The sequence below is a fragment of the Halyomorpha halys genome, unplaced genomic scaffold (genome assembly GCF_000696795.3).
Source record: "Halyomorpha halys isolate HHAL.00 unplaced genomic scaffold, Hhal_1.1 Scaffold400.1, whole genome shotgun sequence".
NCBI classification, from domain to species: domain Eukaryota; kingdom Metazoa; phylum Arthropoda; class Insecta; order Hemiptera; family Pentatomidae; genus Halyomorpha; species Halyomorpha halys.
Window position 1 is genome coordinate 1150133 of NW_027106113.1, and position 13527 is coordinate 1163659.

General features: G+C 31.0%; 1 protein-coding gene across 9 annotated transcripts in view; it reads right to left on the reverse strand.

The window, feature by feature from the left end:
• LOC106682291 (rhotekin) overlaps positions 1-13527 on the reverse strand; it is a 316322-nt gene that overhangs the window by 17700 nt on the left and 285095 nt on the right. For 8 of the 9 annotated variants that reach the window (XM_067053646.1, XM_067053650.1, XM_067053644.1 and 5 more), the window contains one exon: positions 114-298. In XM_067053646.1, the coding sequence (XP_066909747.1) occupies positions 114-298 (185 nt within the window). Of the gene's footprint in view, positions 1-113; positions 299-12166; positions 12299-13527 lie in introns of those variants that run through there. The other variant, XM_067053649.1, reaches the window with a different exon arrangement.

A 13527-nucleotide genomic window follows, 5' to 3' on the forward strand; every position in this document is an offset into this window, starting at 1 on the left:
TATATAGGTATAATAAGTAAATTTGAAGTTCGGAGCATCCGATCGCAAATTTTGGCACGTACCCCCATTAATAATAATTCTATAATTAGGTTTGGGGCAATATAAGTACTGACTTGGACACCTGTAGCCTCTTCCTCCTCTGCAGTTCGGCGAGATATGCGGACATCCTCTCGTTCGATGTTAAAAGACTTTTGGCGGCCTCCAAACTTTGGGTCTGGTGCTTGCAAGCAGCAAGCAGTTTGGTTGTCCCCTCGCGCATCTTAATCTCCACCTCAATCTTCTGTTCAAGCTCCAACTCCTATGGAAAGATACAGGATATTAACAAAATTATATAGCGCATGTATATGGAATTAACATTTGTAACTCTATAAATATATCTATCAATCAATGAAATATCTTAATAAACCAATTTTAAGATTAAATAATTTTAAGAGATGCAATATATCAGAGAAGCTGCCTCTATATAGCTCTAATTGGGTGAGGTCAGTCCAGTTATAACCATTCCATCATTTGATGCTCTAATTATTCCCCCAACCAATTACATGTTTTCTTTTATTAAATATGACAGCATGAGGAAATGATTATTGCAACAGCAACATAGTATTGGAGAGTCAACCAGAAAACCGAAAATGAGTTTTCAATCATTCTTCCATATCCATATGATACTCAATAATAAGATCGATATCATATTCAATAATGTATAAACATTTTAGATCTAACATTGCAATATTCTACTTCTAACTGGTTTGAATCTTATAATAAAGATTTAAACTTAAACTAAAATAATTATCAATACATCAAAATTACAGAGATACAAACAAGAAATTCGTTATTTGCAAAATACCAATTAGATCAGAAATGATCAATTCAACAATATATTAGGAGTATTCTTTCAAAAAGTTTATACATACATTTCACCTAGCTAAAGATTTTTGACGTATTAAAATTCTACATTTAAATATAATAATATAATACTTTGTATTATACCAATATCTGGTTTATTTCGAAATTCGAATTTTCTCTTGTCAAATATGTATTACCAATCAACATTTTCAATAAGAATTTTAATTATATATACGAGATATAATCATATTTTTTTTAGTAATTATTTTTCAAAAGTGGATATATGGACTATTCTCCTCATATACATACAAACCTAAAGAAGCATATATACATATAGGATAATTGTACCAGTTACTGACATGTCAAACTTTGTTTTTAGATATTAAGATTTAGGTCCCAACAATTTTTTCAAAATTAGCACCAGTAGTAAGCTAAGCACTCACCTTACAACTGGCGAAAATTTTGAATCGGTTGTTGGCACAAACTCTTAACATTCAAAACAAAGGTTAACTTGTTCATAACTGTAAGTAATAATTCTGATCAAATCACCCCCTTGCACAACCGTTGGTCTAGTAACAAAACTTCCTTACTAAGTACTGCACTCTTAGTTGCAACTACAACCCTTCATGGGTTGTAGTGGTACACATTTAATTTTAATAAATTATATTTATACTAAATATATAATGAATACATATGTATTTTTTTAAAAATCATCTTTAAAAATAGGAAGAACCGGAAGCGGATGCAACTGCTTCCTATAGATACTGGAACAGCTGAAACTCTCTACCTGATATCCTCTAAAGTGGAGAAAAAAAGTAATGCTAATACATAATTAAATAAAATACTACTACACACAGAACAACACAAATAAAACATAATTATTTTCATGTATTTATACTTTCATATCTATTTTTTTTTTTTATCTTATATTTTATTACTATATTTCACTGAAATATGAGTGTACCTCCTTCCTTAACTGAATGCACCTACCCGATAAACTTTATATCTTTGGTAAACTACGTTCAAACGATTTTAGCATACGATCATGAAAAAAAATAAAAATAAAATAAAGGATCAATAAAGAGACAAGTTCAAAATCATCCCTCATTCAACGTATTTTATTTTTTTTCTTTATATATTTGCAAAAACGAAGGTCAAGAGGGAATTTTACAATAACAAAAGAGATACTTCAATTGAGTTCAACTTTTACTGTACAACTAGCTATGCCCCACGACTTCACCAGCTTTAACTTTGCATTATAATTGCCAATTTCATACAGATGATAAGGTATTGACAAATATATCTGATTTACTGATAACATACGAAATTTATGTGGAAAACAATCACTAAATAACAACTGACTTTAAAGTAGTCCTCAGTTGCTTGTTTTAATCACCGGGAAAAATGAAAAAAAAGAAAACAACATTTTTTTCAATTCCTTTATTAAAATTCACAACTGTATAAAAAAAAAAAAAAAATCAATAAGTAAATGTGATAATTGTTTGAGAACACATGACACACCCAATGGTATTACTTCAAACATTGGTTTTTATTTATTGATATTTACAACTGTACATAATATACATCAAGTAAATTTTAGGAAATCATAACGGTATGGTACAAGCATGTAGAGAAACTACCCGTTGGTAACTCTAAAAACAGTTTTACAATATAAGGTCTCGAGGCCATCTTCGTTTCAGACGCCTCGGAGGATTGTCCGGAATAAAAGAGGAAGGAAGATTAGAAACTAATAGGTTTGAGTGGTTAGAGAGTTTATAATGGAAGGATTGATATCTGGTTCGGTTACAAATGGAACATACATTAAGGTCTTTGTGGATGATTTTATTTGTGACAAAGTAGGGAGCATTTCAATCATTGCTTTAAATTAAAAGATCCCGCGGCCATCTTCTTTTCAAACGCCTCATAGGATAATGACATCGATTCGGACCAACGATAGCTTTCATCTGGTTGCTGCTGGAGTGAAAATATAAAGTCTAAGGCATTCTTCAAAAAGAATTTTTCAAATCGGATGAGTAGTTCCTGAAATTAGTGCGTTAAAAAAACAAAACAATCCCTTCAGCTTAGATGAGCCGTTGAATGTATAAATAGTGTAAGACAAACTTGAATTTTGGAGATATTCAAAACTTTAGAGAATGCCTTAGACTTTATGTTATCACTCCAGCAGCAACTAGATGAAAAGCTATCGTTGGTCCGAATCGAAACTCATTTTGATGAGCATAGAATTATTAACACAAGTTTTGCACACACCATTTCACGCACCGTTCACAACGGCTCATATATGCATCAGATGAGTAATGCAGGACTACTGCTATGTTTTAGTTTTGAATTAGTCTATTATTTAGAAATCCACAAGAGGTCAGTTTGGGGATAAAGGAAACGAGGCTTAACCTTGGTGCGAGAATAAAAGAAAGAAGGATTCTCTGATCCGGCCCTCACGGATAAATCTTTCTTGACAAGATGATTACGTGAGTCCTAGTTGGAAGGAGTCAACGAATCCTACTCAATATAATCCATAGATATCGCTCAACCAAGGATTAATTGAGATTGGAAGATCGTAACTCCGAAGAACATCAATCAGAAGAATCATTCTCATAACATCCTTGCTTTAAAAAAACAAAACAAATTATTTCAGTATCATTTCCTGCATTTCCCAGGATTATTGGAGCATCTATAATAAAATATTTATTGTCAATCGATGGAGGTATTCCGAAGATAAATACTTTTTTATGAGGGTCAGACCCTATAAAATTATTTCTGTGGCAATCACTATAGAATTTCCTTGGAATCATGAACAATCATCCTCATCGGATCTGAAGTAATAATTTGGTTTATACCGGCGGTATAGCAATACGACCCTTTTCGCCAGAATGATTAACTCCTTAAACTAGGTATTCGTATATTGAATATTGGTTCTTTAACAATTTAACATTGAATAAATAGATAGCACCAGAATGTTAATTTAAGTAATTTATATTTTGCTATAATTTAAAAAAAAAATGAGCATATGAAAATACAAATGTACCTTTTTTAGCCCTGGACCTGCAAAGTGGGCTGAAACGTCGGCAAAAGAGTTGCTAACTCAATTTTTTTGTTCTTTTTCTTGTTTTTTATTTTCCCTCCCTTCTCCCGGACTATCTCATTCATAAATAAGAAATTCAATGCACCATTCTTAATGTTTCGAAAGTATTCTCCACGTAGGAAAAAAATTATACTTATAAAAACCATGTTTGAGAAGAGATGTGTCTAGAAGGATGCTTTTATTATTATTTTTTTTAAGCTTGATTTAAGTATTATAAAAATAATACTGATTTTATTTTAGACTCACAAGATATCACAGATTAATCGAAGGTATTTTGTTTAACGTAAGTACTCATCATCTTTATAATTGTAAAATATATTATCACTTTTATAATTAATATAATTAAGTATATTAAAAAGCCATCTATAAATTTATTTATCTACTAGCCTATGTATTTATGAGTATTTTTAAAGAAATGTAAACATTCTATCATCAGTGAGACAATAGATATTTTGTTTTTGTAAAACATATATATTTTAATATTTTTAGTTTTTTGATGGAATGAGATGGGTTAGTAAAAGAATTTTTGAATAGTTTTCGAGAAAAATATTTTAGAAGCAGTAAGTGCACATTAAAAGCATGCTTTCGGTTACTTAGGAAAGTGCCAAATTAAAAGGACATGAACATTAATTTAACTAAAACTATAAATGCATAGGTAAAAAAAAGATTCTGGTCTGGCCTAAGTATAAATTTACAATTAACATTCTACTAAATGTTTCATCAGATGTAAGACAAGCGATAATAAGAACTTAAGCTGCTATACAGTTACAAAACAAGTTTGAATTCCTCGAGTTTTTTATAGTGGACCCTGGCAACTAAAATGGTATTGAATATCCGTAATAGTCTTGTTGTTAATTGGGTTCCTCTCCTCATGAAATTTATCAAGAAGGAAACATTTAAACAAAACGTTTTATGAACTCGAAATTAAAAATATATTCCTGTACTTTGACAAAAACGAATGCATGTGAAATAATCGAGAAAACAAATGCAGAAACATCAAGGATCAAAGTTTTGTTAAAACAAGAACACGGAATTTCAAAAATGGATTTATCTAAAGTGTATAATAAGATAAAAATCACACGAATTTAACATTTTTATTAAGCGTATTGAAAATTTTCAAGAATACATAATAAGGAACTCGGACTGCAAGAAGAAGAAGAAAGTATATGGGAATATAAGGAGAAATGAGATCAGAAGAAATTGAAAGTACTTCAATCCATTCGAAGCAGAACTTTTCAACGTTATTACCTTAGTGGATTTTCCTTTCAGTTGGTTTCAAGATTAAACTAAGGAACTGGTTAAGGAAAAATTTTACCAACTAGAAGCTCTGTTATATTTTTCTTGCATCTTACAAACTTACTCCATTTCAAGAAATTAAAACATTCTTCTATTTTGCACAATAATAAAAAATGTTAAAAAGCCGACTATAGTTTTATTTAAAAATATTTTAAAACAAACTTGAGCATTCCATCATCTTTGAAACCTGAGATGTTGTGTTTTTTTTTTAGAAAAACAAAAACAAATTTTTTTTTAAAATATAATTTTTTCAATTTCTTTAGACTGGTAATTAGTTATTAAATAAATCAAATTATATCCTTGTACAGTCTCAACACTTTTTATTACATCAATAGTCCAACGTTTCGGCCATCCTCAAGGACTATCTTCAATATAAATTCTCACCTCACATCAAAATTTAAAAATTGTTTTGCAGGCTATTGTGCCCAGGTCATTAATTATAAGTCAAATACACCCATTTTTTTAAAATTTATGAATTGCCTGCAAACCAATTTTTAAATTTTGATGTGAGATGAGAATTTATATTGAAGATTGCCCTTGAGGATGGCTGACATGGTCGAAACGTTGGACTGTTGATGTAATAAAAAGTGTAGAGACTATACAGGGATACAATTTGATTTATTTAACAAAACTCTTTTGTTCCGAATAGTAGCCTTGTCCCATTTTATTTGCATTTCAAAACTTATTTTATATTTCAAGAAATTAAATAATCTAAAAATAAGGGATTTGGTAAAATAAAACACGGTCAGAAATGAAATTTGAATGAAAACACTGAATATTGAATGGAATATATTTCTTTTGAATTTTTTACTCTAAGAATAACAGATAAATACAGTCTGAAATTTTTTTTTTCCTTCACGAACAGTTTAAAAAATAAGAGAAAAAAAATTGCGGATTCAAAGAAAATTGATAAATTGCTCTCGACAGAAAAAAAAAACGATATCCCACACAGGGTAGGGTGTCTCGCGCATATGTGGATCATACGGGAGAGTTTAGATGTCGGGTGCCTTCCAATCTGTTAAGATATTTCTGATGTTTTATTTATCATCTACAAAAATGTGCTTCGGTGTTATTATGTTATAAATTATTATCTTACTAAACAACTACCTTACTGTGTTACAACACAGGGGTTTAAGCAGCGACTACGTATTTATTAATTTTAACTACAGTCTTAAGTGAACAATGTTTGCAATATGCATAGTATGATATGGGTTTTTATTAGGATTATTAAGAAAATATACATATTTGAACTAACTAAATATGATATAGGCATTGGATCGATGAGAAAGGCATTAGCAGAGCCTTCCTGTTTGTAGACACTTCACTCTCCTCCTCGTGGAACGATCGCTGTTGACATAGCTTTACAAGAGTGGTGCTTGAAAGCAGGGTTGGTAAAGCGTTACTATATAATATAACCGTTACAGAATAATAACTTGGGCTTGTAATTTAACCTTTATATGCCACGAGATCCAATTTATTTATTTTAGTTAATTTATCGAATAATACGTAAATGTAAATATATACAAAAAAAGATATGTTGATTTTTTATTATTGATTTGATATTCATGTATACTATATTTGAAGGGCCCAGGGCTAGAACATGATAAGCCACAGTAGTCTCTAACTTTTGGAAAACTATAATATTTATTTATTTAATGATAAAATCAGTAACGAGTATGAATATACCTACTTTTCAAGAGACGAAAAGGAACTTGACAGATTTCTGATGACTACTCCATTAGAATTATTTTATTTTTGGTCCGTTGTACTTCTCTGAACACTATTTTGTTTTATATATAATTTTTTTTCAATTTCTTGAGACAGGAATTTATTTATTAAATAAATTAAATGACATCCTTGTTAATTCTCAACACTCTTAATTATAACAACAGTCCAACATTTCGGCCAATTCAGCCATCCTCTCTTAAATGTAAATTTAGGCCACAAACCCAAATTCCAAAATGTTTTGCAGGCTATTCTGCCCAGGTTATTAATTACAAGTCAAATCACCCTATTTTTTTCACAACTTTATTAATTTTACATTAACCACACTATCAACTGTCATATAAACAAAAATTGAGGATGGCCGAATGGGCAGAAACGTTGGACTGTTGATATAATAAATAGTGTTGATACTTAACAAGGATAGTATTTGATTTATTTATTTTTACAAAGATACGATTTTTTTAATTCCTTACTTTAACAGGTTACGATAATTTAATTAAATAATTATTCTAGATTACATTATCTTAGAAAATTAATAATGTATTTAATATCCAATATGTTGCCACTTTCTCACTACTTAATTTAACAGTGAATATTTAACCCCACGATATTTCGATTTGCGATGGACTATTTCTCTTAGAAAATTGTGCACCGCCAACGTTTAGATATCTATATGCATTGAGTAAAGGGACTTCCAAAATTGATTTCCAGGTTTTTAAGAGGTAAGCTGCATTAATTATTATGAACTGTGTGCGATTTTTATGATCTAATTTCTTTATTGTTTCCATAAAATTACATTATTTTTTATTCTCATTCAGACAAGTGTAAGCGTTTATCATAAAGTTATACCGAGAACTGACTTATTGCCCTTGATTGTGCCAGCTTCCATTTATTCTTTAAAAAATGTGTTAAAAGTTTTAGAAATAATAGGAAAACAAAATTTTCAAAAAAAAACAAAATAGAATTTGAAATAAAAACAATATAAATATGGTTAAAAATATTATAAGTAGTTCCAAGTTTTATGAAATATTAACTCAAATAATTATAACTTTCTTACAATTTTTTATGCAATTAATTAAATATCAAAACTATTGCTATCAAAGCTGCTTGACCATGCAGAAATCATTTTAAAACACAAAAGTAAATTATTTGAGTATACAGTAGTTGGATTCCGAGATATTACTCAATGGGAGAATGCGGGAAGGTTTATTAATTGGAGGACAATTAGACAGAGGCCGCCACGTTCTAGTAATTGAAGCAAATTAATTAACAAAGCTGCCAATAGATGTGATGTAAATTATTCCTTAATGGCTTACTTAATATTCATTCGTGGCCATAAATATGAACGGGAAGAGCTACATTTCATTGAGTAAGCTTTCTTTAATGGTTGAATAAATTAATCATATACGGATGATAGTTCAACAAAGATAATATTTTCTTAACGCTTACAAAAAATATAAATTAAAAATATAAAACTTTGGAAAAAGGAGTAATATTGCCGAAACTTTGGGTCAATTCAAAGGTGGTAGTAGATATTGAATTTTTTAAAAGTAAATATATCTCTAGCATTTGACTGAACTAGATGTGAATGTTTGTGGGACAGTGAAAGCTTTGCTAAGGTGTTAAGTTGTACAACAGCGGAATTTAAGTTCAGAATGGATTTTAAATTTGATAAAAAAAAGAGTTACCCTGGATGAACAACCTTAGGTTTATCGTACTTATGTACTCCAATGAGAAAACAAGAGTCATTTGTACGAAAACCTAGCCAGAATGAGAAAGTCGAAAAAAAGAAGTTAAATTTTTAATAAAAGTATATAATTAATTTGAATAACCCAATTTATCATTAAACTTAACTACTCTCCAACTGGTTGTTTCCCCACTATGAACGGGAACAGCGTTAATATTTGCAGACTTTGATAATTAATTCCTGCAATGTATATTCAAGTGAAGGTAAAGCTGGTTCTCGCCTTGATAACTCGCTGATGTATTCAGCTTACCCAGAGGATCAGACTGTTGACTTCAGCACAACTCCTAACTAATATCTCGATCTGCAATAAAGGATGCCTTGTTCTGTTGAGGTAAAGCATCGATTCATTATAGCCAACAGCATCTCCAATCTCATCCCACTTATTCCTGTTCATATTAGTTTTAATTTAACTCATCTATGTATATGAATATTTAATAATAATAAAAAGCTTAGTGAACCTGAATGTTTAATGACGATTTCCTGAGATAAGCCATAGACGCGATCCTCCCACCTACATTTCAGTCTAACCTTTTCACATTTAAGTCGGATCAGAGCTATTTAACTTGAGAAAAAAATATATTGATGGAAAAGATCAACTATATTGCACTGTATATCTAGATCAGACACAACAAATACTTATATAACGACGAAATACCATTGAATACTGTAAGAAGTAAAATTGGAATATTTTAGATGGCTATTCTTCAATGTACACAATGAATTTCCCGGTCCAGCGAGTAGGCACCGAGGTTGGTCAGCCACGATAATTTGTAGTACCAGGGCTAGGTGAAATAATGGCGAAAATAGCTGACCATCCGAGCATGGTAGGTGTCGCCAGCTCATTGCTCCACCATCATCTGATTCCAAAAGGAGTAAGACACTGACCAGAAATGGTTGAAGGAAATAATTAAATCATGTTCTTTTTTTGTTTTTTTCGGCCAAGACTCCGATTGGAGTCCTATACTACCTAACCATATTGAGGGTCAAAGTTTTTCATTTTGTGGGACCGCCACTCAATGAAAAAAGTCAACGCCCCAGGCAGGATTCGAACCGGCACCGCCAATAGATATCAAATTGTGACTGTGTCTTAACCACTGAGCTACGGGTGACCCAAAAAAATAATTAAATCAACAAAATTTAATATAAGACCACAAAATGTAATGAATAATCAGATCATGTAATAACATAACGAATGTGTATTATAAGGACCTGCATTTAAAAAAATTCTGCATGCGAAATCGGGTCTTAAATTTTGACATACTTGACTGCGTTTTCTTCTGTACGTGGTCATTCCCTGGGTATGGAGAAATATGACAATAACAACTTCAGAAACAACAAATTCATTCACAAAAACCACAGCCATCCAACCAAGTAAACAGAAATGATAAGAAAAGTCACAGTTTTTTGTAATACTTTTTTTAAATACGCCACTGACAGCGCTTGTGGACGCCTGTTATTATTACCAACTAATTCTCCCAACTCAGAGCAACATTGGCCAAATACAGACTGTTCCTTAGTACCTTGCATTTGATTTCGACCTCAGTGATAGTATCGACAAAATGTCTTGAGAATAAGGCTTTCAAAAGGCGTTAAATAAATAGGCTTAAAAAATTATTTGCATTGAAGGAACAAAAAATACAATATTGGAGCTCTCAAGAGTTTGTGGGTTAGACCGCCTTTGATCTCATAGTCTCATTTCTGCTGCTGAATGAGCCGTACATCCGGACTAATAAGTACTTAAAACAAATTTCGAAAAATCGGTAGGCAATGTTAGGCCATCATTCCTTGACTGCAAACTTTGAGAAAATTAAAAAAAAAGCCTAGACATAGCATGACACTTCGGCTCTCAAATGGCGATTTTACTGAAAATGACTGGTACGAATAGTGTGAATAGATGAGCCGGATCTCCTAAACTTTAAAACTAATGAAATTAAAATTTAACTTATGACCTAGCTAGAACCAATTCATAGAGTTATACAACAAAACGGTTGCGACATTAATTACAATTTACAAACAATCAGTATCTAAAATTACCTTCTTTTCAAGACGATTTGCCAACACCAAAAACTACGTCAAATTTTTTTGTCTTCAAAATAACGCGAATTTCTTTGTCTAAAAACAAATTTAAGTGATTTAAACATCACAGATAGATAAAGAACATATTTATTTTTGGAAATAATTGAACTTAAATAGATAAATAAGATATTTATCTCTTCAGGAAATCCAGTAACTGATACATTCTTTATCCAAACCACCAATTTAACATCGCAATTCTCACGATTCTATCACTTGAATTATTTTTATCTAGTATAAGTCAGATAATTACGTGTTGTGTAGCCGTTTAAATGCTGGAATTGGCTATTTTTCTTCGAGTCAAACATGTCATCCTTTCTTTAAAATAATTAAGCAAGTCATGCATCCGAACAGAACAGTAAGGTTTAGATTAACAGTAAATTTAGGAACTAGCCTACTATATTAAAATTACTTCGTTTTTTTTCCGTTCTTTAAAATTTTAACATATTTTTATTTTCAAAATTTGATAAATATTACTACTTATTAGAGTTCTTAAACGGTTGACCGACTAGAATTTTGCAATTCAATAACTGCAAGAGATTTTTTGAAATGAGACTCAATAAATCATAGATGACAAACCTTATGGAAACAGATGGTTGGCTATGTGTAGAGAGTAAGCAGAAAACTCAGTTCTAAAATGGTCACATGTGTCCCATGACTAAGGATACGCAAACAAGACAAAATATGCGACTGTCATGTTTACTTCAGTAGCTACGCTTAGATATTAACTTAGGAGGATAATAAAAATTTTAAGCGAAACAAATATTTTATAAAATTTAAGAATTTTTGTATTATTATTTCCGGACTTGTATTTTTATATTATTATTGCTCTGTATCCATTTGGAGGTTATTACAAATTAATTGATTTGTTTCTTAGTTGATAGTAAAAGATTTGTTTTAGTGTCCTCTGAAACTCTTTTGTGATTAAAAAAAAAGCTAAAAATAAAATAAATATCATATAAGACGAAAATATTTAGCAAAAATAATTTATACGTCTGTTATTATAGAAATTGTATTTTCAACACCATGGGCAATAATCATTACTTCAGATTGTTAAATAAAAAGAAAGAGGAAATAACTGAAAGGAAGTTTTAATGACCATAACCGAGCTCATCTGACCTTGGTTTACAATATCCTTGCAATAAACATATTTTTTATTTAACTCAAAAGATAATAAAATTTTTGAAACGTTCTAATTGACATTTAAATTAGTTTAAGTATAGGCAGAAATGTAAGCTATAACCAACCACACCTCGAGCTCAAGACAATAATGTAATCAACTACACATCGAATAAAAAAAAAAAATTATATAAAGTTTTTTAAAACAATACTGAGTATGGAATATATACATGACAACAATTACATAATTGCTAAACACCTACCTCACAACCAAAGAAGTTTCTCCAAAATTTTAAGTACAACACCATTCTGATGAATGCTTCCGTCGTACTGAGGTTAAATGAGCACATATAAGCGACTGACTCATTGAAATATCGCAAATAATCGACGTAAAATCCCTCTTATCTGGCACTGATATTGTATATATAGAATCCCTGGTTATCTAAAGAATTCTTAATTAGATTATTTCGTCATTAATGACTAATATTAATAAAAACAAGTGCAGGAGCAGTTATCGGTCATCGAATAGATTGCTGCCAAATTAGGAAGCATTCGTTTATGGGCGCCAAACACATACTTAGTAATTTTTCGTTACTGAAGTAGATCGCATTTTAAATAAATTAGAAGCTACTCAGTTATCCTCAAATGTTACGTTAAAAACATAAAAAAAGCGGTGAGGTTCGGAAAATCGGAGATAGAGATGGCAGAAGAATCGAATCATAAGTAAAAAGTATCGAAAGTAGCCCCCTCTGGAAGAATTGTACATTCAAGTGAGTCATACGATTTACATGGAGTCGGTCGGCTCTAGCAAATAATATTAAGTATCGTTATACTTTAATTGTATATATTTTAAGTTTATTTATTTTGGCTGCATATTAATAACATAGAAGTGGTATTGGGATGTGTTAAATGTAAAATGTATTACCATATTAAATGTTATAAGTATAGGATTGTGAGAAGCCTTATTTGAAGTCATGTTTTTTTTTTTTTTTTATTTATTTGTTGATATTTACAACTGTATAAGAAATACAACAAGTAAATTTGATCATAATAACATAATGATATGATACAGGATGTAGAGAAACTACCCAGTAGTAGAACTCTAAAAACAGAGGCCATCTTCTTTTCAGGCGCCTCGGAGGATTGCCAGGAATAGAAGAGGAAGCAAGGTTAGAAACTAGTGCGTTTGGGTGGTTAGGGAGTTGATTATAGAGTTTATAATCGGGTTCGGGCTAGATCAGTTACATAAGGAACATTTAGGTCTTTATGGATGGTTTTATTAGTAACAAAATAAGGAGCATTGAGGATTTTGGATTGTAAAGATTGGATACGAGAGGAATTCGAAGGTTTAGATGAGCCCAAAGCTCAACTCCGTATGTCCAGATGGGCCTTATTATTGTCATGTAGAGCAGTTTTTTGTAATGAGTTGGAAGTTTAGACCGTTTGTCTAGTAAGTGCTGTAATAGTCGGAATCTGCGTGCAGTCTTTTCAGTCTTGTGTGAGGATTCCAGGTTAGTCGTTTGTCAATATGTAGTCCAAGATAACGAATCTGTTCTACAGGGGTAAGAGCCACATTATTAAAGTATACTGTAGGGCAGTCGGCAGGTTTACGACGAAGAGTAAA